Source organism: Bubalus bubalis, chromosome 11 (genome assembly GCF_019923935.1).
Source record: "Bubalus bubalis isolate 160015118507 breed Murrah chromosome 11, NDDB_SH_1, whole genome shotgun sequence".
NCBI classification, from domain to species: Eukaryota; Metazoa; Chordata; class Mammalia; order Artiodactyla; family Bovidae; genus Bubalus; species Bubalus bubalis.
In genome coordinates this window covers 11,307,665-11,331,164 of record NC_059167.1, presented here as the reverse complement: position 1 = coordinate 11,331,164, position 23,500 = coordinate 11,307,665, and the positions used below count along the sequence as shown (strand labels likewise).

The 23,500-nt window shown below is 37.8% G+C and overlaps 1 protein-coding gene across 12 annotated transcripts in view; it reads right to left on the bottom strand.

The window, feature by feature from the left end:
• CEP128 (centrosomal protein 128) overlaps positions 1–23,500 on the bottom strand; it is a 601,725-nt gene that overhangs the window by 65,022 nt on the left and 513,203 nt on the right. For all 12 annotated transcript variants that reach the window (XM_045162006.1, XM_045162005.1, XM_045162004.1 and 9 more), the window contains one exon: positions 6,322–6,345. In XM_045162006.1, the coding sequence (XP_045017941.1) occupies positions 6,322–6,345 (24 nt within the window). The remainder of the gene's footprint in view (positions 1–6,321; positions 6,346–23,500) is intronic.

Here is a 23,500-nt window from a genome sequence, read left to right as displayed (position 1 = left end):
AAAAACAGACTTTATATATCCAAGTTTGCTTTCCCCTTCCCTTTCATTTCCCAAAAGTGAGTCTTAACTGTATTGCCTGTACCTCTTCTTCACCCTCAATCTCCCGCTTACTAAGTGTGCTAGTTCCTTTCTAGAAATAAGGGTGCTCACTTGAACTCTGCCTTTCTGGCACCACACTGTCCCAATTCCTGATTTTCCAAGCACATCCCTAAAGCTCTACAATATCCACATACACTTTCCCTTTCCCTACTTGCAGCCTGTCACTATTGCACTCCAGCTGTACTCCTGTGCACACGTTCACCATGCCACAATCCCTGATTAAAAACCATCAACACTCCCTATAGGTTTAATAGCTGTGTTACCTACTCTCACCTCCAGACCTTGTAATGCCAATGACAGAGAATGAACAGCAATCGCAGTAATTCTTTTCAAAGGAGTAGCCCAGAATCCTTCCCAACAGAAAGTTTCAATAGTCAGTACTATGCCCATCAGTAGGAACTGGCACTCAGGTAGAAACCCGCTTGTATGCCTGATCAGTTCAGTCACTCAGCTATGTCTGACTCTTCATGGACTGCAGCACGCCAGGCTTCCCTATCTATCACCAACTCCCGGAGCTTACTCAAACTCATGTCCATCAAGTTGTTGACGCCATCCAACCATCTCATCCTCTGTAGGCCCCTTCTCCTCCCACCCTCAATCTTTTCCAGCAACAGGGGCTTTTCAAATGAGTCAATTCTTCACATCAGGTGGCCAAAGTATTGGAGTTTCAGCTTCAGCATCAGTCCTGACAATGAATATTCAGGACTGATTTCCTTTAGGATGGACTGGTTGGATCTCCTTGCTGTCCAAGGGACTCTCAAGAGTCTTCTCCAACACACTGAACTTCTCCAACTTCTTGAATATGGTTCAAAAGCATCAATTCTTCGGTACTCAGCTTTCTTGATAGTCCAACTCTCACATCCATACATGACTAGTGGAAAAACCATAGCTTTGACTAGACAGACCTTTCTTGGCAAAGTAATGTCTCTGTTTTTTAATATGCTGTCTAGGTTGGTCATAACTTTTCTTCCTAGGAGCAAGCGTCTTTTAATTTCATGGCTGCAGTCACCAACTGCAGTGATTTTGGAGCCCCCCCCAAATAAAGCCTCTCACTGTTCCCCCATCTGTTTCCTATGATGGGGCCAGATGCCATGATCTTCATTTATTAAATGTTGAGTTTTAAGCCAGTTTTTTCACTCTTCTCTTTCACTTTCATCAAGAGGCTCTTTAGTTTTTTCGCTCTCTGCCATAAGGCTGGTGTCATCTGCATATCTGAGGTTATTGATTTTTCTCCTGGCAATCTTGATTCCAGCTCATGCTTCATTCAGCCTGGCATTTCTCATGATGTACTCTGCATATAAGTTAAATAAGCAGGGTGACAATATACAGCCTTGATGTACTCCTTTCCTGACTTGGAACCAGTCTGTTATTCCATGTCCAGTTCTAACTGTTGCTTCTTGACCTCCATACAGATTTCTCAGGAGGCAGGTCAGGTGGTCCGATATTTCCATCTCTTTAAGAATTTTCCACAGTTTGTTGTGTTCCACACAGTCAAAGGCTTTGGCATAGTCAATAAACCAGAAGTAGGTATTTTTCTGGAACTCTCTTGCTTTTTTGCTGATCCAATGGATGTTGGCAATTTGATCTCTGGTTCCTCTGCCTTTTCTAAATCCAGCTTGAACATCTGGAAGTTTATGGTTCAGGTACTGTTGAAGCCTGGCTTGGAGAATTTTGAGCATTACTTTGCTAGTGTGAGATGAGTGTGATTGTGCAGTAGTTTGAACATTCTTTGGCATTGCCTTTCTTTGGGATTAGAATGAAAACTGACCTTTTCTAGTCCTGTGGCCACTGCTGAGTGTTTCAAATTTGCTGGCATATTGAGTGCAGCATTTTAACTGTATCATCTTTGAGGATTTGAAATATCCTGTATGCCTGATATCAAATCTAAACTCCTTGGTTTGTATTTCAAAGCTCTAAAATGTCTATCATTGTCTTAAAGTTTTATAGCTAATGAGTCTAAAAGAAAAAAACAAACAAACTGTGAAAGCCTTTGAAATGGAACAAAAAGTTACTGCTTATCTTCAATGAAAAACTAGTTTTTGCCTAGCCGATCCTTCTGGGTTTTTGATTCAATGGGATCTCTATATAAGTCATTGTTTGATATATTTATAATTTGCTATGCAAATGATTCTTGTACACAGACATGAAATAAATCTTATCTGAAGGGGGGTTCAATTGATTTCCTTCCTCCACCATGGAAGAAGCCAGTTTTGCTTCTATTTTAAATTCACTGCAGTACTCTAGTGCTCTTTGAATGTTCCTTTACGTGAGTAACATCTAGCTCATTCTCTCATTTTTTAAACTCATTTGTCATGAGTTCATTTTATATTTCTATGAGAGTCATGATTTCATGATTTTGCCTTTAAATATCTCTCTAACAAACTCTTGTTTTCATTATTGCCTTTAAACTTTGATTTCATCCCCAATATACAATGTCTTCTCTGGCTTTCTTCCTGACACCACTGATTCTTCCCATTTCAGGGATGAATCTAATCTCCACCATGACCTCAATCTACAAAAGCTATGCTTTTCCACGAAGAACCTAGACTGAAATGATGTCAATTTATTTTACAATTACAGTTTCTTTGTAATGCCTTCTACAAAATGCACTGTTTCATTGACATGTTGTAGACACTGCATATTTATCTTACATCATTAATTTATATGTAAGTAACTTCTGTCCTTAATTAGAGTGCAAGTTCCTTGAGAGAACTGATCACAATTCATTTTCCTTTTCTCCTCGTCACTTTCTACATAATACACGTAGTGCCCAAGAAATATCCACTAGTCGGTCCCATCCATGGCTCAAGGCTCTCAACCACGATTTCTTTCAGGTTAATCACTTAACTTTATTTAGGTAACCAACCAACTATGCTTTGGCTGAAGGTGGTTCCTTCCTAGAAAAACTCACGCTAAACTTTAATGAAGATCATTGGAGCTTCGTGAAACACCAAATAAAGTGTGGTACTAATCAGAAAGTCTAGAGAAAAAATAATAAATTGATATGCTTCTAGGTACTTTTCCCCCTCAATTATCAGTACTGTCTATACTTATATTCTTAAGAACAGTCCATGTGAGGGTTATACACATTCAGTTCAACATTCATTCTCTGATTCTACAAATGCTTATTGATTTTCAACTATATGTTAGAAATTTTTTGCAGGCCTTGGCGATTCAATTGTAAATAAAATGTAATTTGTAATTCAAGACACTTACTTGCTAGTGAAGAAGGAAGAGGGAAGGATAAGAAAAGAGGAGGGAAATAGAAACAACTGTGACCTAAGCATATAGATAATTGGTGACAAGCCAAATTAAGTTGCTCTTATTTTCAGGAATTATATATATTGAACCTTTAAAATTAATTTAATATAAGTACAATAATGGAATAATGAAATATCAAATTTTTCAGATCTGTATCACCAGAATACACATCGTACATTCAATGTCTTACATACCCTAATACCAACTAAACCAAATGAGACACCACCAACATTTTTCTAGGTTTAACCGCTGAGTTGTGAGAGAATAATAAATGGTCTTGAGACTGCTGCCAGCATATTTGATTTTATGAACTATAAAATATTTTACCAGTTGAATAGTCTACCAAGTATATTAAATCTGCTCCTTATAATGCTATATGAAGTCAAAGGATTTCATAACATTTGAGCATTAACATTATTACTGAGCATTTTCATTTTTATGGTTTTACTTATGATAATTATTTCAAATTAAAACCATCTTGAGAAAACTGCCACTGTTTAAATTTAAAAAAAAAAAAACCTAGTTCATTTAACCAGTTTTATTTTTCTCATGATGACTTTTTATTCTTACCTTTATTCCTAGAGGAACCCTTAGAATAAAGCATTTAAGATTTTATACCATAGCACTCTGTTAGTAAAGAGATTATGGAAATAAAAAAGACCAGCAAATACTAATAAATTTTACAGGCTTTATGTTGTACATTGACATATTGGTATAATTAAAATGATTCAAAAAGAAACAAAAAGCAATCATATAATGATAACCTAACAGTTGTTTGGTCCTAAATATTTTCACATATATTTTTCTCTTAATTCTCCCAACAATCTGATAAAACAAGTTTAATTATATTCATTTTTACAGATGAAGGAATCAAGAAACAAGTGGTTCACTAAACACGTAAGTGGCATTTCGTATGCTACACCCAGGTCCTCAAACTCTTTGCTTTTGTTCATACTTTTATAAAGAACATTTGATTTATAAGCCAAATCCTATTGGCAAGATACTTTCGAAGGGTAAGCAAAATATATGTAGAGGAACACTAAACATTTTATTCACTTACAGTGCGATCATACTAAAACTGAGAAAATCAAGTGTACTTTCCAAATGGCCCAGTTAAAAGTAAGGAATAGATTATTTACACACTACAGTCTAGACACTGTCTATCAAAATCACTTGCTTACATAGGACTAAAATGTCCTCTATTAGCATCTTTCCTTTCCTCATACAAATTAAATATTTTATTCTTTATTAGGAGAAGGCACTGGCGACCCACTCCAGTACTCTTGCCTGGAAAATCCCAGGGACGGAGGAGCCTGGTGGGCTGCAGTCCATGGGGTCGCTAAGAGTCGGACAGGTCTGAGCGACTTCACTTTCACTTTTCACTTTCATGCATTGGAGAAGGAAATGGCAACCCACTCCAGTGTTCTTGCCTGGAGAATTCCAGGGATGGAGGAGCCTGGTGGGCTGCCGTCTACGGGGTCTCACAGAGTCGGACATGACTGATGTGACTTAGCAGCAGCAGCATTCTTTATTAACCTTATTTTTTAAAAGCTTATGTTTTGCCTTCTCATCAAAAACATTAAAAAAATGACTAGTTCCAAGTCATTCAATATTTTGTGTTTTCAAAATTTTTAACACAAAATATACATTTCCAAGTATTTACATCACATTCTCTGTATAGCTTTAAATATCTCCCTCTGTATATATTTACTTTGGAACATATACTTTATGGCTGAACAATATTTCATCGCAGATGGTACCATAATTTACTCAACCATTCTTTCAATTCGCGTGGCTTTATCATGCAAATGTTTATTTATAAAACCATGTTTTTTTTTTTTAAAAATTGCAGCATTGAGTGATATCACAGCCCTAGTTCTTCTCCAACAAGTCACCACGATGAGATTCGCTTGCTTCTGTTCTTTTTTCAGACACCGACCTAATCACCATATGTTATCATGAAAGTACACATGTCATTTTATATCTTAAATTTGCTTCCATTTAACATTCTATAGGGAGAAGGCAATGGTACCCCACTCCAGTACTCTTGCCTGGAAAATCCCATGAACAGAGGAGCCTGGTAGGCTGCAGTCCACAGGGTCGTGAAGAGTTGGACACGACTGAGCAACTTCCCTTTCACTTTTCACTTTCCTGCATTGGAGAAGGAAATGGCAACCCACTCCACTGTTCTTGCCTGGAGAATCCCAGGGATGGCGGAGCCTGGTGGGCTGCTGTCCATGGGGTCGCACAGAGTTGGACACGACTGAAGCAACTTAGTAGCAGCAGCAGCAACATTCTATAATAAGCCTTTTCCGTAATCATTGCGTCATGTTGGGCAGAATTTCACACTTTATCTAACCATTACTTTATTGCTAAACAATAAGTTTTCTCCTCTTTTTTTCTTTTTAAAAATATGTAAATCATTTTCCAATAAATGTTGCAAGCATGTAACCTTTACATATGTGCCCTTAAAAAAATGATTTACTAACACCAGATTCCTGCAAGTAAGATTTAAAAAAAAAAAAGGCTAACCAGCTTTTATCATTATTTGAATATGGAAAAAAATATTGATTGTCCACACTTCAAAAATTCAAAGGATAAAATGGCATCCTAATTTCAGTATCTTATCAACTAGTCCTTTTAGTGATTGGGAAATATAGAAACAAACATAATTACATTTAAGCTAATTGTGTTTTCCATAAATTAGTATATACTGGCACCATTTGTCTTAAGACGCAGTGACCACTTAGACGTATTTTTCTTTTTCTTAATGCTTTTTTCATTTTAAAAGTCTGTATCTACATACCTTTCAGGTATAGTTTAGCTTACTGCTCCCTTTGAATCTTAGATGAAGTTTTAGAAATGCTTTCTGGAACTGCTTCCTTTGGGGAGTACTCTGAAATCCACCATAGGATCCAGCAGTAATTCTGATAGAAGGAGAAAGAAAATGACCCAACTTACCGTTTCTAAGGCATTTACACGGTCCTGCAAATAAAGCATAATATATAATTATAAAAACAAAGCCATTAAAATATCATTTCAAGTGTAGTTTTTAGATTTTTCCATTTATCTTCTATTAACATTTTTAACACGTAAAAGATGAAAACTCCTACTCAGGATAATCTCTCTAAGAGAAAAATAGTCATGAAACAATTAGTTTTCTCATCTTGACTAGCGTTAGGACTACAAGGTTTAATTTAACCGTAAACACCATAAATTCAGGCTTAGTTACGAACTGAAATAGAGTTTAAGACTTCTGCATTGGTAAAATTATGTCTATTTAATAAAATATAGCTATTCAATAGATCTGAACATAGGAGCCACAACCAGACAATAGTAGTGACATAACAAAAGGAACTGAGCACATACACTTGCTCTCAGTTAGGTATACAGCCCAAAGTGCGCTGTCACAGGAGATCAAGTTCAGACATGAGAGTGACATCACCAACTAAAATTAATAAGTACACGGTTAACTGAAACAAGGCAGGAAAAATAAGAATGATAGGTTACATGCAGGCAGTCCTGAACACAGGTGGGTCTTCGTTACTTATAGTATCTTAGGATTCACAGACATATTGGTTTTTAAAAAGGGTCATTGATAATATTGCTTTAAAAGCTAAATGATTAAGAATGGTTTCATTCTCAGTCCAACAGCTGTGTCCTCAACTGTTCCCAGAGCTAAACAGCTATACACAAAAAGTTTTTTTTTTTTTTTTAAAGCTGAATTTGAGAGGAGAGTCTGAAAATTCAAAGAATTGTAAAGCCATCATTTTTATGAGGATGAAGCCCATTTTTCTATTCTTTCATTTTAAGCAGTTGAAGAAGATAATATAAAATCTGGGTCTCTCTCTTGTTTAATTAAATTAATCATTTGTGCTAGAGGGTAAGGAGGGAAAATGGTGCAGACAGCCACTGAGCTCAGATCTCTGAGACCCTGCAGACACTGACAGGGACCCACGACCCTTAGAAGCTTAACCTTGCCCTCCCCTCCCCTAGATTCTCCCAGCCTCACCTAACACAGAGGCCTTGCCTTTGAGGATTTCTGTAACCCAGCCTCCAACATTCAGACTGGGAAACTAGGTTGGACATTTCTGCCCCTTTAAACATCTGGCTGTGTGGGCACAAGTTAAATGAATATATTAATATTATGCAAAAGCAGCCCAAAGCAGACTGTTTTTAGCAGTATAATCTGTTTAATTGCATTTTGTTGGCATAGTTGAGAGAACCTCACTGTTGCCCCCATAATTTTCATAAAATAACGGTTATTTTATTGGTGACTTGGGTACTGTCACATTTGAGTAGCTCGTAATAAATGCATATAGTGCCTCTAGGGGGCTTTGATCTGTTGTTACCAGGCATCTTATTCACCGTACATCTGGGACAAAACCATTCAGCAAAGCTTTATCATCCTTTGCAGATTGAACAGAACCTCATTAGACAGTCTTTGGGTAGTGCTGCATTTATATGAACCATCTTGGAAGGCTGAAAATATTTACAGCCACTATTTGGGCCTTAAGTTGTCCCCATACCATGTATTTATGGGGCTCATGTTACTTAGAATTAGCATATTTTAAAAGCACACATACAGCTGGTTTGCAATCAGTGATTTCATATGATGCCAAAATGGTACAACTGAATTAAATTCTGTTTTAATTCATAGCTCAGTGTTCAGGAAAGATAAAACTCATATGATTTATGTATTAGTACCTTCATTTTATTTAAATATTTGTTACAGGATTTTAAAAGGAATGTGTACTGTCACAGACTACGTGTTTGTGTCTTCAAAGTTCACATGCTGAAAACCCCAGTCCCTAAAGTGATGGCCTCTGGATATATGGCCTTTGGGAGGTAATCAGGTCAGGAGGAGACAGCCCTCAGGAGATTAGTGCCCTTCCAAGAAGAGACACAAGAATGCGGGCTTCCCTTTCTGCTCTCTGCCACACTAAGGCATAATGGGAACATGGCCATCTACAAGCCAGGAAGAGGTCCTTCACCAAGAACCAAAACTGCCAGCGCCCTGATCTTGGAACTGCCAGCCTCTGCAACTGTGAGAAATAAATGCTTGCTGCTTCAGACACCCAGGCTACAGTCATTTGGTACAGCAGTCTACGCTGACATATGCCTAGTCTGTAAGGCTAAAACACAAATGGTGGGGAGACAAAAAAAACTCAAATTCATTAAAATAGAAAGATCAATAAATAATCTATTTTAATGCAATTTAGTTACATCTGTTTGTCTATAACCTACTCTATTCCAAAATGGTACTGAAATAGCTTTCAAATAAAGAATATATATTGAAAAAAATGAGAAAATTAGAGAAACAGGAAATGCAGTTCATTAACCTGAATTTAAATAATTTAATCTGCCAATCAACAACAGCTAATAGAATATCGGTCATTGTTGCCAATTAGTGAGCTTCCTCTAAATTGCAGTTCTGGGCTTTAATTATAGGCTATATATAAAAAAAAGAAACTACTCCTAATCTTTATGAACTTATTACCTTGCTTTTAAAATTTAAGAAATATATTTTGAAATTTAAATGGCTGAAGTTGACTTCTTTTTTGACAAGCCAAGATTAGTTACTATAATTCTGCATATAAAAGAATTAGCCTATTGCAAATCCCTGTTCTGAAACAAAATATCCGCATATTTCTCATGTTCTTATCATTAGAGTAGAGGTAATTTAAGCCAGAGTATGAAGAAATACTAGTATATGTCCTGGAACGAATATGCAATTATACCAAAATTGATTTATATTCTCCCTATCCTCTCTCACTCTCACTAGAACTGGACTTGTAGTGTTCTATTGTTGCTGTTTAATCTCCAGTTTTCATTTCAACAAATCTTATCTTAAAGATCAGTCCACAGGTTCAATACTCTGCCTTCTCTCCCACCACCCACACACTCTCAAGCTTAGATCCTGAAAAGAATTGCTTAAGATACTGAAAGGGATGGTACGGGGAGGGAGGTGGGAGGGGGGTTCAGGTTTGGGAACACGTGTACACCCGTGGCGGATTCATGTTGATATATGGCAAAACCAATACAATATTGTAAAGTAGTTAGCCTCCAATTAAAATAAATAAATTTAAATTAAAAAAAAAAAAGATACTGAAAGGGGAGTTGGTAGGTGAGACGAGTAGAGAGAGAAGAAAGCCTCCAGAAGTAATAAAGACACTCTCACTATAATGCAATTTCAGGTGGTCTTAATAAATCAGTGGTTCTTACTTTTGTAGTCTTGGACTTTGAGAACTTTTTCCCCAGGAAAATGAATGCTATTCACAACACACATAATTTTGCATATACTTTTAGGGGAACTGCAGACTCTCAGAACCCACCCATAGCTGTCCAAGTATTTTTACTTAAAATAAAGATTCTTGACATAGGATGTAAGAATTAATTTATTAGACCAAATAAATTATTGTATTAGAACAAATCTATTTCTCCTGTATGAAGTATTTCTTGACAACAAGTAAAGAAACCATTGGGAGTGAAAGGTTAAAAATCAGAGGAGAAATTTCCTTCAAATATTTTGAAGGAAAAGTTCTAAGGGGAAAAATAGGTTTTATTGTTACCAGGTTTTTTGGTGATTGAAGATTCCCTTTCCCACTATTTTTTAGTGCTATTTTAGAAGGGGAAAGTCTAAGAAAATCACAATCTTGTCATGGAAAAGGGGCTTGCATAACTCAATGAAGCTATGAGCCATGCCATGCGGGCCACCCAAGACAGATGGGTCACAATGGAAAATTCTGACAAAACATGGTCCACTGGAGGAGGGAATGGCAAACTATTCCAATATTCTTGCTGCAAGAACCACATGAACATGAATAGTATGAAAAGGCAAAAAGATATGATACCAGAAGATGAGCTCCCACGTCAGAAGGTGCCAATATGCTACTGTGGAAGAGTGGAGGGCAATTACTAATAGCTCCAGAAAGAATGAAGTGGCTGGGCTAAAGCAGAAATGACTCCCAGCTGTGGATGTGTCTGGTGGTGAAAGTGAAGTCTGACGCTGTAAAGAACAATATTGCATAGGAACCTGGAATGTTAGGTCCATCAGTTCAGTTCGGTCGTTCAGTTGTGCCTGACTCTTCGTGACCCCATGAATTGCAGCACGCCAGGCCTCCCTGTCCATCACCAACTCCCGGAGTTCACTCAAATTCACGTCCATCGAGTCGGTGATGCCATCCAGCCATCTCATCCTCTATCATCCCATTTTCCTCCTGCCCCCAATCCCTCCCATCATCAGAGTCTTTTCCAATGAGTCAACTCTTTGCATGAGGTGGCCAAAGTACTGGAATTTCAGCTTTAGCATCATTCCTTCCAAAGAACACCCAGGGCTGATCTCCTTTAGAATGGATTGGTTGGATCTCCTTGCAGTCCAAGGGACTCTCAAGAGTCTTCTCCAACACCACAGTTCAAAAGCATCAATTCTTTGGCGCTCAGCTTTCTTTACAGTCCAGCTCTCACATCCATACATGACCACTGGAGAAACCATAGTCTTGACTAGACGGACCTTTGTTGGCAAAGTAATGTCTCTGCTTTTGAATATGCTATCTAGGTTGGTCATAACTTTCCTTCCAAGGAGTAAGCATCTTTTAATTTCATGGCTGCAGTCACCAAACATGAATCAAGGCAAATTAGAAGTGGCCAAACAGGAGATGGCAAGAGTGAACATCAACATTTTAGGAATCAGTGAATTACAATGGACTGGAATGGGCAAATTTAATTAGATGACCATTATATCTACTACTGTGGGCAAGAATTCCTTAGAAGAAATGGAATAGCCCTAATAGTTAATAAGAGTTCGAAATGCAATGCTCAGGTACAATCTCAAAAATGACAGAATGATCTCTGTGTGTTTCCAAGGCAAACCATTCAATATCACAGTAATCCAAGTCTACACCTTAACCACTGATGCCAAAGAAGCTGAAGTTGACTGGTTCTATGAAGACCTAATAGGCCGTCTAGAATTAACACCAACAAAAGATGTCCTTTTCATCAAAGAGGACTGGAATGCAAAAGTAGGAAGTCAAGAGATACCTGGAGTAATAGGCAAGTTTGGCCTTGGAGTACAGAATGACACAGGGCAAATGCTAACAGAGTTCTGTCAAGAGAACACACTGGTTGCAGCAAACACCCTCTTCCAACAACATGAGAGATGACTCTACACATGGACATCACCAGATGGTCAATACCAAAATCATATTGATTATATTCTTTGCAGCTGAAGATGAAGAATCTCTATACAGTTCACAAAAACAAGACTGGCAGCTGACTGTGGCTCAGATCATCAGCTGCTTATTGAAAAATTCAGGCTTAAATTGAAGAAAGCAGGGAAAACCACTAGGCTACTCAGGTACGTCCTAAGTCAAATCCCTTATGATGATACAGTGAAAGTAATGAATAGATTCAAGGGATTAGATCTGGTAGACAAGAGTGCCTGAAGAACTATGGACACAGGTTCGTGACACTGCACAGGAGGCAGTGATCAAAACCATCTCAAAGAAAAAGATGCAAGAAGCCAAAGTGATTGTTTGAGGAAGCTTTACAAATAGCTGAGGAAAGAAGAGAAGCAAAAAGTAAGGGAGAAAGGGAAAGATATACTCAGCTGAATGCAGAGTTCCGAGAATAGCAAGGAGAGACAAGGCCTTCTTAAGTGACCAATGCAAAGAAACAGAGGAAAACAATAGAATGCGGAAGACTAGATATCTCTTCAAGAAAATTGGAGATACGAAGGGGACATTTCATGCAAAGATGGGCACAATAAAGGACAGAAACAGTATGGATCTAACAGAAGCAGAAGAGATTATAAGAGGTAGCAAGAATACACAGATCTGTACAAAAAAGGTCTCATGACCAGGATAACCATGATGGTGTGGTCACTCACCTAGAACCAGACATCCTGGAATGTGAAGTCAAGTGGAACCAACACTACAAACAAGGTGATGCAATTCCAGTTCAGCTCTTTCAAATCCTAAAAGATGATGATGCTGTGAAAGGGCACTCAATATGCCAGCAAATGGAAAACCCAACAGTGGCCACAGGACTGAAAAAGGTCGGTTTTCATTCCAATCCCAAAGAGGGACAATGTCAAAGAATGTTCAGACTACTGCATAACTGTGCTCATTTCATATGCTAGTATGGTTATGCTTAATATCCATCAAGCTAGGCTTCCGCAGAATGTGAACTGAGAACTTCTAGATGGACAATTAGGTTTAGAAAAGGCAGAGGACCCAGAGATCAAATTGCCAACATTCTTTGGATCATAGAGGAAAGCAAGAGAATTAAAGAAAAACATCTACTTCTGCTTCATTGACTATACAAAAGCCTTTGAGCGTGTGGATCACAACAAATTGTGAAAAATTCTAAAAGAGATGGGAATACCAGACCACATTACCTATCTCCTCAGAAACCTGTAAGCAGGTCAAAATGCAAGAATTAGAACCTTACACGGAACAACTAACTGGTTCAAAATAGGAAAAGGAGTATGACAAAGCTGTATTTTGTTACTCTGTTTATATAACTTCTATGCAGAGTATATTATGCAAAATGCCAGGCTAGATGAATCACAAGCTGGAATCAAGATTGCCAGTAGAAATATCATTAACGTCAGATATGCAGATGATACCACTCCAGTGACAGAAAGGGAAGAGGAATGTTGAGTTTAAACCAGCTTTTTCACTCTCCCCTTTCGCTCTCATGAAGAGTCCGATCACTTCATGGCAAATAGATGGGGAAAAAAATGGAAACAGTGACAGTTTTACATTCTTGGGCTCCAAAATCACGGCAGATGGTGACTGTAGCCAAGAAATTAAAACGCTTGATCCTTGGAAGGAAAGCTATGACAAACCTAGACAGCATATTAAGGTCTGTATAGTCAAAGCTATGGTTCTCCAGTAGTCATGTACAGATGTGACAGTTGGACCATATTTAAGGCTGAACACTGAAGTTTGATGCTTTCCAATTGTGGTGCTGGAGAAGACTCTTGGGGACTCTCAAATCAGTCAATCCTAAAGGAAGTCACTGCATAGTCCTTGAGACAATGAAGCATGCTGTTATTACCCTCTAGTGTTAATACCGCATACCATTTCTAACTGAAAACAATAATGCTAGAAATCACCTTTTAATTTATTTTGGGCTTGACAGATCAAGTAAGGTGAGCTGTATTTTTGGGAGGCCAATAGCACCTGTACTATAAAAAAAGATTTTTTTAACTTTTTAGCCCGAGGCTATCAACCTGTCTTGAGCTGTACATATTCCTTTGCTAGTTGGTCACAATGGGGTGTACATTAGAATTTATGAATAAACCAAGGCAAATTCATTACATCACTGGAGATGGGAACATATTTGTGAGCTAAGTTAGGACATGAGTGCTAAATGGATAGTTGGTATCTGCATCCCTGATCATTAACAGCTTATTTGACTCAGCTGAGCCAATCAACGAACCGCATTGGCTCATCCATCCCACCTAAGAAATGAAATAGAGGTTCTTAGGTCTAAATACTCAAGAGTTCTTCTGCTTCTGGTAAGTGTAGTTGTACAGATATACTGACTTTTTCATGATAACACAGTAGTTTTCAAGCATGTTTGAAATATATTTGTTATCAAACAAAAAATGCCCAATAATGGCATAAAAATATAACAAGTCTCTACTTTTTCCAACTCTAAGAAATAGTACAAGTATAGACTAATTCTGGAAACTTCTCTGGGACTGACGGGCCATGATGGCCATATAACTTTCAAAAAAAGAAAACCTACAATGAGGACTTTCTCTCATTACTGTTCTAAAAGCACAATGCTTGTCTTCTGGAAGAAAAGTCCACTCAACTTCTTCACCCAGAGAGAAAACTGCAGAGCTTTTTCCTGTCAATGTTAACTCGGTGTAAAGAACACCCACACCTTACCTGCTGCTTCCTATAAGAAAGATATCAAACGAAAGGCAAATGTGTCCCATTTTTCCTTTATGCATTTCCACATGACAACTCGTTACATTCAACAAACTGTCAATCAATTTTTGGTAATTAAAAGAGAAATAATTTCAAATGTATTCTTTTCCATGCATCAAGATATTAGAATGAAAGAACAGGCTTTTATTAACTACCACAAAAGATCACTGTTTCTTGAATTATGTTAGAAATTTAAAATAGATAAAAATTGTAAACAACCACAATGTTGCAACACAAAATAAAAACAACTTTAAGATGTAGCATAGCTTGGCTGAGTATACATAAGTCAATGATGTATACATAAAACTGCATGTTGTCTATTAAAAGTCAGACGAAGTTACTCTGTAGGCTAAAAAAAACTTCTGAATGAATGACATTAGAGTAACTTACAGCAGTTTTCCATTATCTAGTGTTCAATTTAGCCAGCATTATATACCTACAGTCAATCTTTGTTAACTCATTTCACCAGCTGCTTATGTGCCTTTTCAAATAATCTACTCCAGAGTTCATAATGGAAAGGCAGCAAAGCAAACCACAGCAAGGCATCAGGATTTTATCTCAAACATTGTCAGTAAGAAAAGCCAACATTTGATTTATCAAGAAATACCAGTTTAAAGGGATGTATCATTTTCTAGCCTAGTAATGATCCTTGCTATCCTTGCGGACTAGAGAATCAGAAGCAGGAACTATCACAAAATTTAAGAACAGAGTCGGAGTGTGCACTCCACATTTCTGATTTGTTCTCTCATCCACTATCATTGCCAAATAGAGAGCTAAGGCAGCCAGCTGGGCTTCTGGAGCTTTCTTCTGCTGTATTCTCAGGCTGGTGATTCAGTTGGTGAGACTGTTGGTTACGAGGTCATTTCTGACTCCTGCACTTCCATTCAACACTATTCAGGAAAAGCTGAAGTTGCACTTCCATTGACGTGGGATGTGTATGTGGGTTTGTGGGGGCGGAGGAGAAAGATGAAGAGAGAGATATGGACATGGGGCTCTGTTGGTCGGTTTCAACAGAATTTACCACTGGAAAATGCAGCCAGAAAGGCTAGGGACGGGCTTTGCTTAAATTTCCTGTACACATTTCTGTTCAACAGTATGAAACTAACACCAAGAAAAATCTCAGATTAACCCTTTATGTTTCAGATCACAAAGCAATGCATGAGATTTCTCCCCCTACAACCCTCCCCTTTAAAATGAAGAATCACTGTTAAGTTTCTTCTTTAACACACAATGTAATATGCTGCACAGCTGTGCACCTACAGGATAAGATTACATCCCAGGTGAAGAGCAAAAGACAGAATTCTCCTTCTGCTGGTACTGCTCAGTTCCACAGGGAAACTTCTGGTAACACGCAACAAGAGTTCAGTGAATGACATCTAAGACTGGAGCACAACTAAAAGTTATTTGCAGATAATATAAAGGCTATCATTGTGTTTGGGGTAATGCAAATGACAAGCAATATAATTTCAAAGATTGACTATCCCCAAAAAGTGATGCAGGAATAGGAGTTGAGGGGGAAAAGCTAACAACCCAGAAACCAACATATCATATTTTTTTTTTCAAGGATTTACATTTTGAGAAATAAAGTGCAGGTCTCCAGTTGTGAGGCTAGTCATATATCAGCTGAATATGCTCTGAACTCTTATGCAAATCATAGTGCAGTGGTGATTATGGGAAATTTATGAGTAGGTTTTTGTTATGCATAACTTATGGAAAACAATAGAATATGCTTTTTTTTTTCAGGGTGTGTATCTGACTGCCACCAAACATAGCTGATCTAATGAGACTCCCTGAGGTTAACACCCTTGTTTTCCTCAAGTGTACACATCTCTTGGGTTTCCAAGTGAAGAATTTTCACAAGGACACCCATAGAAACACAGAACCCTTTGTCCCAAGCTCCTTCCCCTTGAATATTTGACTTTTAGCACTTTATTGTCAACTACCACACATGTCACATGGCTAAGTCATGAAATGACACAAAGCTAACAGTCCACCTTGGGAATTAAATTGCTTACCTTTGAGCAATTCCAACAATCCACATCCTAATTTACATGTAGAATCATTTACTCAATTCTTTCCAGGAATTAAAATATAAGAAACATGGTATTAGAGACTCTCCCTTCCTCACACCCATATTCCTTCTGTGGGCTACTGTGTACAGATCTCTCTCACCATTCTATACAAAGAGAGAGACTACTGTTCAGAATTAACAATTAAGATATAAAACAGTTGTTTTATTTATAAAATAATATATTTGGCTGAGAAAACTCGGGCTTCTCTTGCTTCTAATTCAGTTTGACTAAGCTTATAACAATTACTGATCTCCATTTTTTTTAATATACAAGTATAGGGAGGAAGAGAAAGATGGGTAGAGGATTTAAAACAAGCCTTAGATTATCTGTATTCTGATAATCAATGGTGCACTATTCTTAGTATCTATGAAAACTGGAGGAAAAACTCCAACAACTTAGTTTTCAGTTGAACTTCTGAGAAGCATACCTGAAGGCTAACTCACCCTGTATATCCTGAAGGAAAGTAGATGTATTTTGACATTTCAGTTCCAAGTATCCTAAATAGTCTACCTATGAAATACTTAACTGCTTTTTCTTCAAATTGAACTTCTTTCTGATTTTTCATTGCAGTCTGACTAGCATCTTCTGAAGGTGGCATTTTAAATAGTAGCTTTGGCTGTTTAAGAGAGAATGTAAGTAAAGAAAAAGTGTTGGCAAGCTCTATTTTCTTAAAATAACTTAAAGCACTATAAATAGTAATAGCTATAAAAATAACACTAAGAGGATCATAATAATTTCTAATGATTTTTAAAGTTTCTGCATTTAGAGAAAATGACATCACATAGGATTTTAAAATGTTCTCTGAAATAACTGACTACCCAAATGAAAGTCACAAATTTTAGGGAAAACATTATTTGAATTTTAAAATATTTTACTCTCCAGGATTATAAATAAAAGAGTAGTGATTCATTTCAAAATATCCCCAGTTGTTTTGCTTTCAAAATCATCCCTGCAAGTAACTGATCCCAGATCCCAAAGTCTACGGAATGAAAGAGCAAATAAGATGTGAGTTGTTAGCAGATGTACGTGGGCAGTTTTAGCTAGTAATGAAAGCTATTCAACACTAATAACCTTACCTGTGGATAATGGACCACTAATGCAGTGTGATTCTACAGTTCAGGAAGGTCTGACTGAATACCCCAGATTATACTTTCCTTCAATTTGCAAAATTATTTAAAATTCTACCAACAGAAATTTATTCTTTGAAGAAGAATTCAAACATTAATTCCCCCTCGCCAGTTCATCTTTCAAAAGACAGACATTCTTGAGACCTTTAAAACCATTAAAATTTAGTTTACTCCAAGGCAGGGGTCAGCAAGGTAGGACAGTAGGTCACTCCAACCTGCTGCCTGTCTTTATAGATCCACCAGCTAAGAATGGTTTTCACATTTTTATTTGATTGGAAAACAATCAATACTTCACAACATGTCAACATTATAAGAAATTTAAATTTCACTTTCCATAAATAAAGTGTTGTTAGAATATAGCCCACTCATTTCTTTACATACTTTATATGGGTGTTTTCATTCTATGATATCAGAGTTGAGTTGCTGCATGAGAGATAATGGCCTGTGAAAGTATGAATATATTTAGAACCTGGTCCTTTACAGGAAGTCTGGCCACCTTCTTTTCTAAGGTGTTGGCATCCTATGAGAATTACTTCCAGTCTCACAAGAGGTCACCCTGGAGCAAACCTTGTAAGGTTCTGGAAGGAGAAGACAAGGTGAGACATACTGACTAGGGATAAGAAAATAAAGTAAGAACCAGAAAAATTTTATTCAACTTTTAAACCATTCTCAGGCCATATAAGTTTCTTCCCTTTGTCCTTTATCTCTTTAATCCACCATTTGTTCTTTCCTTCCAGTGTCTTTCCCTACTTCATTGCTTCCTTTCTTGCTACCTCCCTCCCTTCTATTCATTTAATTAATATACCCATTCATCCATGTTTATTGACAGATACACTATGGTTGACACTGAGTAGACATTTATCAACAAGAAAGATAAGGTCTCTCTGCCTTCACAGAGCCTAAATACCAAAGGAGAAGACAGGGACATGAATGGAGCAGATATCCAGGAACTGTGATGGGGGTAAGGGCAGAGGTTTGCTTTAGACAGGTTAATTAGGTTTAGTTCCCAAGAAGAGGTGATATTTGAGCAGAGACTCTCAAGGATGAAAAAGAGCTATCATTGAAAGAGTGAAGGGAAAAGCATTATGTACAGTGAGAGGGAGTAGCAAAGGCACAGGTCCTGGTATAGGAAAGAATTTCATTAATTTAATGAATAAAAAGACACTGGAATGTGCATCGTGGTTGCTAAGGAAAACACTCCTTTAAATTGCCACTATCATAAGAATCAACACTACTTATTAAAAGCTTATTATTTGCAAAAATTGTGTTGGGTGTTTCTCATGTATGTTCTCATTTAATGCTCACAAAAATCCTCAGTAGGTGAAAATTATTAATTTCATTCATTTAAGTCAGAGAAACAGACTTAAATCATATATGTACTTTAAATTTTACACTGTAATTAAACGTTGGCACTTAGGCTGTAATCCGGGTCCACCTGACTCAAAGGAGTCTATACTAACTCTGAGAGACAAGTTGAAGTGTGCGCATGTATACATGGGCATGGATGTCTATGTGTGTATGTATATGTATATTTGTTTATTTAACAGATCTACAGAATGGAGTAGTGGCAATACCATTAGCTGACAGTGCAGTTTTCTGAGCAAATAGTCACTAAGTGGCAGGGTTACCATCAGGGTTATTTGTGTATGCAGATTACATTCCAGTAGGATATCCTGGAAAACTGTTCTAGAGTCTTTTCTCAAAATTACACAGGCCAGAAACCCTCATTTTTGACAGATGTCATGCGACAGTGTTACAAAACACTGTATCATAATGAAATATAATGTTCAAATATAAACCATTAACTGAATACTTTTTAATATTTATTTCACTGTGTAATAAAAAGGATTATATTTTTGCCATGACTTTCTCAAGTAGGTTGCAACTCTTTCTGACTTCTGGGTCTGACATTAGGCCACCTAAAACACACAGTCAAAACCACGAGGGAAACAGCAGAAGAAGGATATAGGAAAGCAAAGATCTACACTTAATTAGCACTGATGTTGTGCAGTTAAATGGCACCTCTATAGTGCTGGTCTCTCGGTTCTTTTAGATCTGAGCTACAGGAGATTAGATTCATCACTGAGCTCATAAATGGTCTCTTTCCTTCAACCTGGTTTGGTCTGTGACAAATTTAATAGTTCTCTCTAACAATGTAATGAGAACCAGAGGTTTCAAATATAACCAGAATGTAGTAAAGCGCATGGAATCCCTTGTAGGTAATATGTTTTTATTTTATTTTATGGGAAAATATAGAAATATTATTAATAGACATCAAATGTTATTTATTAGCATGTTAATAAGGCTTTAGACTTTTAAAAGTAAACACTGAACTTCTAACAAACTTAGAATAGTAAGTGTAAGGCAGATACTCTGGCAAAGGAATGCACTTAAGAATTAATTTTTTAAAACCAAAATAATCACCAATTAGGATAAAAGGACAAATATATAAAAGGAGACGTTTATTAGTCATTCTTTCAGCTCAGTTTAGTTCTATGGCATTTTGCACAATTTAAAATTTATGCAAACATTTTCAGTGTTGCCTTTAATTTTTGCCAGAATATTTTGAACCTGCTTTAAAACTGAAATTGAAGAAGCCTAAGGAGGGCTTTAATAACAACTTTCTTCAGTCTGTTTATTTAAAACATGATGAATAAGCAAAAAGAAGAGGTGCAGAATTGAAAAGAAAAATGATCCCTTCTCCTTCTTAGAAGTGTTTGAGATTACTGGATTGCTCGTAATCTTGCACCAGGAACTGAACTCTTCCTCACATATTCATAGCCACATACACAGCAACACTCTTAAGTCAGTCTACACATGTAAGCTGAGGGTCTAGGGGTTTATAAGTAGACAAAGTTACAGAAAGGCAGGAAGAAGTTTCACTAATAATACCCCAGCGTCACCTGACTAATTTAATGCACTCTCTCAAATTGGTTTCACTACTTATAGTCTTTTCTCTTGAGGGGGTTAGTTAGTATTTTACCACAGTTCAGTTCAGTCGCTCAGTCGTGTCTTACTCTTTGTGACCCCATGGATTGCAGCACACCAGGCTTCCCTGTCCATCACCAACTCCTGGAGCTCGTTCAAGTTCATGTCCATTGAGTTGGTGATTTTACCACAATAAATGCTTTATTTGTTTGATAATAAATCTAACAGAAAAAAATGAAAGATGTTTAAAGGCAGAAATGCCAGGAACCCAAACAAAAAGTGAAGAAATTCTGTCCTCCATAAGGTCATGAGGCACGTAAGTACAGTAGCACAGAAGATGACGAGCGAATTCTACCACAAGTACTAGCCCTGCCACTTACTGGCTGAACAAGCCATGCAGCTTAGCCTTTCTATCTATAAACGAGAACAAAATTATCTTACAGATTGTGGCAAGGAATAAATGACATACATGCAGGAGTTTCAGCAATTTTAGCACAGTGTATAACACAAAAGAATTGCTTGGTAGCTATTAACATCATGCATTAAGAAAGACAGAGGGTGATTTTTTTTTTCTTTCTCTTCTCCTTTAACATACAGATCATCACCCTCTGGGATTGATTTAGCCCAATCTTGAAGGAATTCAGATCAGATCAAATCAGATCAGTCACTCAGTCGTGTCTGACTCTTTGCAACCCCATGAATCGCAGCACACCAGGCCTCCCTGTCCATCACCAACTCCCGGAGTTCACTCAGACTCACATCCATCGAGTCAGTGATGCCATCCAGCCATCTCATCCTCTGTCGTCCCCTTCTCCTCCTGCCCCCAACCCCTCCCAGCATCAGAGTCTTTTCCAATGAGTCAACTCTTTGCATGAGGTGCCCAAAGTACTGGAGTTTCAGCTTTAGCATCATTCCTTCCAAAGAAATCCCAGGGCTGATCTCCTTCAGAATGGACTGGTTGGATCTACTTGCAGTCCAAGGGACTCTCAAGAGTCTTCTCCAACACCACAGGTCAAAAGCATCAATTCTTCAGCCCTCAGCTTTCTTCGCAGTCCAACTCTCACATCCATACATGACCACTGGAAAAACCATAGCCTTGACTAGACGGACCTTTGTTGGCAAAGTAATGTCTCTGCTTTTCAATATGCTATCTAGGTTGGTCATAACTTTCCTTCCAAGGAGTAAGCGTCTTTTAATTTCATGGCTTCAGTCACCATCTGTGGTGATTTTGGAGCCCAGAAAAATAAAGTCTGACACTGTTTCCATTGTTTCCCCATCTATTTCCCATGAAGTGATGGGACCGGATGCCATGATCTTCGTTTTCTGAATGTTGAGCTTAAAGCCAACTTTTTCTCTCTCCACTCTCACTTTCATCAAGAGGCTTTTGAGTTCCTCTTCACTTTCTGCCATAAGGGTGGTGTCATCTGCATATCTGAGCTTATTGATATTTCTCCCAGCAGTCTTGATTCCAGCTTGTGTTTCTTCCAGTCCAGCGTTTCTCATGATGTACTCTGCATATAAGTTAAATAAACAGGGTGACAATATACAGCCTTGACGAACTCCTTTTCCTATTTGGAACCAGTCTGTTGTTCCATGTCCAGTTCTAACTGTTGCTTCCTGACCTGCATACAAATTTCTCAAGAGGCAGGTCAGGTGGTCTGGTATTCCCATCTCTTTCAGAATTTTCCACAGTTTATTGTGATCCACACAGTCAAAGGCTTTGGCATAGGCAATAAAGCAGAAATAGATGCTTTTTCTGGAACTCTCTTGCTTTTTCCATGATCCAGCGGATGTTGGCAATTTCATCTCTGGTTCCTCTGCCTTTTCTAAAACCAGCTTGAACATCAGGAAGTTCACGGTTCACATATTGCTGAAGCCTGGCTTGGAGAATTTTGAGCATTACTTTACTAGCGTGTGAGATGAATGCAATTGTGTGGTAGTTTGAGCATTCTTTGGCATTGCCTTTCTTTGGGATTGGAATGAAAACTGACCTTTTCCAGTCCTGTGGCCACTGCTGAGTTTTCCAAATTTGCTGGCATATTGAGTGCAGCACTTTCACAGTATCATCTTTCAGGATTTGAAGTAGCTCAACTGGAATTCCATCACCTCCACTAGCTTTGTTCATAGTGATGCTTTCTAAGGCCCACTTGACTTCACATTCCAGGATGTCTGGCTTTAGGTCAGTGATCACACCATCATGATTATCTGGGTCATGAAGATCTTTTTTGTACAGTTCTTCTGTGTATTCTTGCCATCTCTTCTTAATATCTTCTGCTTCTGTTAGGTCCATACCATTTCTGTCCTTTATCGAGCCCATCTTTGCATGAAATATTCCTTTGGTATCTCTGATTTTCTTGAAGAGATCGCTAGTCTTTCCCATTCTGTTGTTTTCCTCTATTTCTTTGCATTGATCGCTGAAGGCTTTCTTATCTCTTCTTGCTATTCTTTGGAACTCTGCATTCAGATGTTTACATCTTTCCTTTTCTCCTTTGCTTTTCACTTCTCTTCTTTTCACAGCTATTTGTAAGGCCTCATCAGACAGCTGTGTTGCTTTTTTGCATTTCTTTTCCATGGGGATGGTCTTGATCCCTGTCTCCTGTACAATGTCACAAACCTCATTCCATAGTTCATCAGGCACTCTATGTATCAGATCTAGGCCCTTAAATCTATTTCTCACTTCCACTGTATAATCATAAGGGATTTGATTTAGGTCATACCTGAATGGTCTAGTGGTTGTCCCTACTTTCTTCAATTTAAGTGTGAATTTGGCAATAAGGAGTTCATGGTCTGAGCCACAGTCAGCTCCTGGTCTTGTTTTTGCTGACTGTATAGAGCTTCTCCATCTTTGGCTGCAAAGAATTTTATAATCAATCTGATTTCGGTGTTGACCATCTGGTGATGTCCATGTATAGAGTCTTCTCTTGTGATAGGAATTAACAAAGGCTAAATAAGTATTTGCTAATAGACTGAACCATAACATGAGTGAGTTTCCAAGATCCCAGACTAGGAAAATGCTCTGTTTATTTACATTCTGGAAAATCAGCCAGGCATGGGAATGGGAGATAGC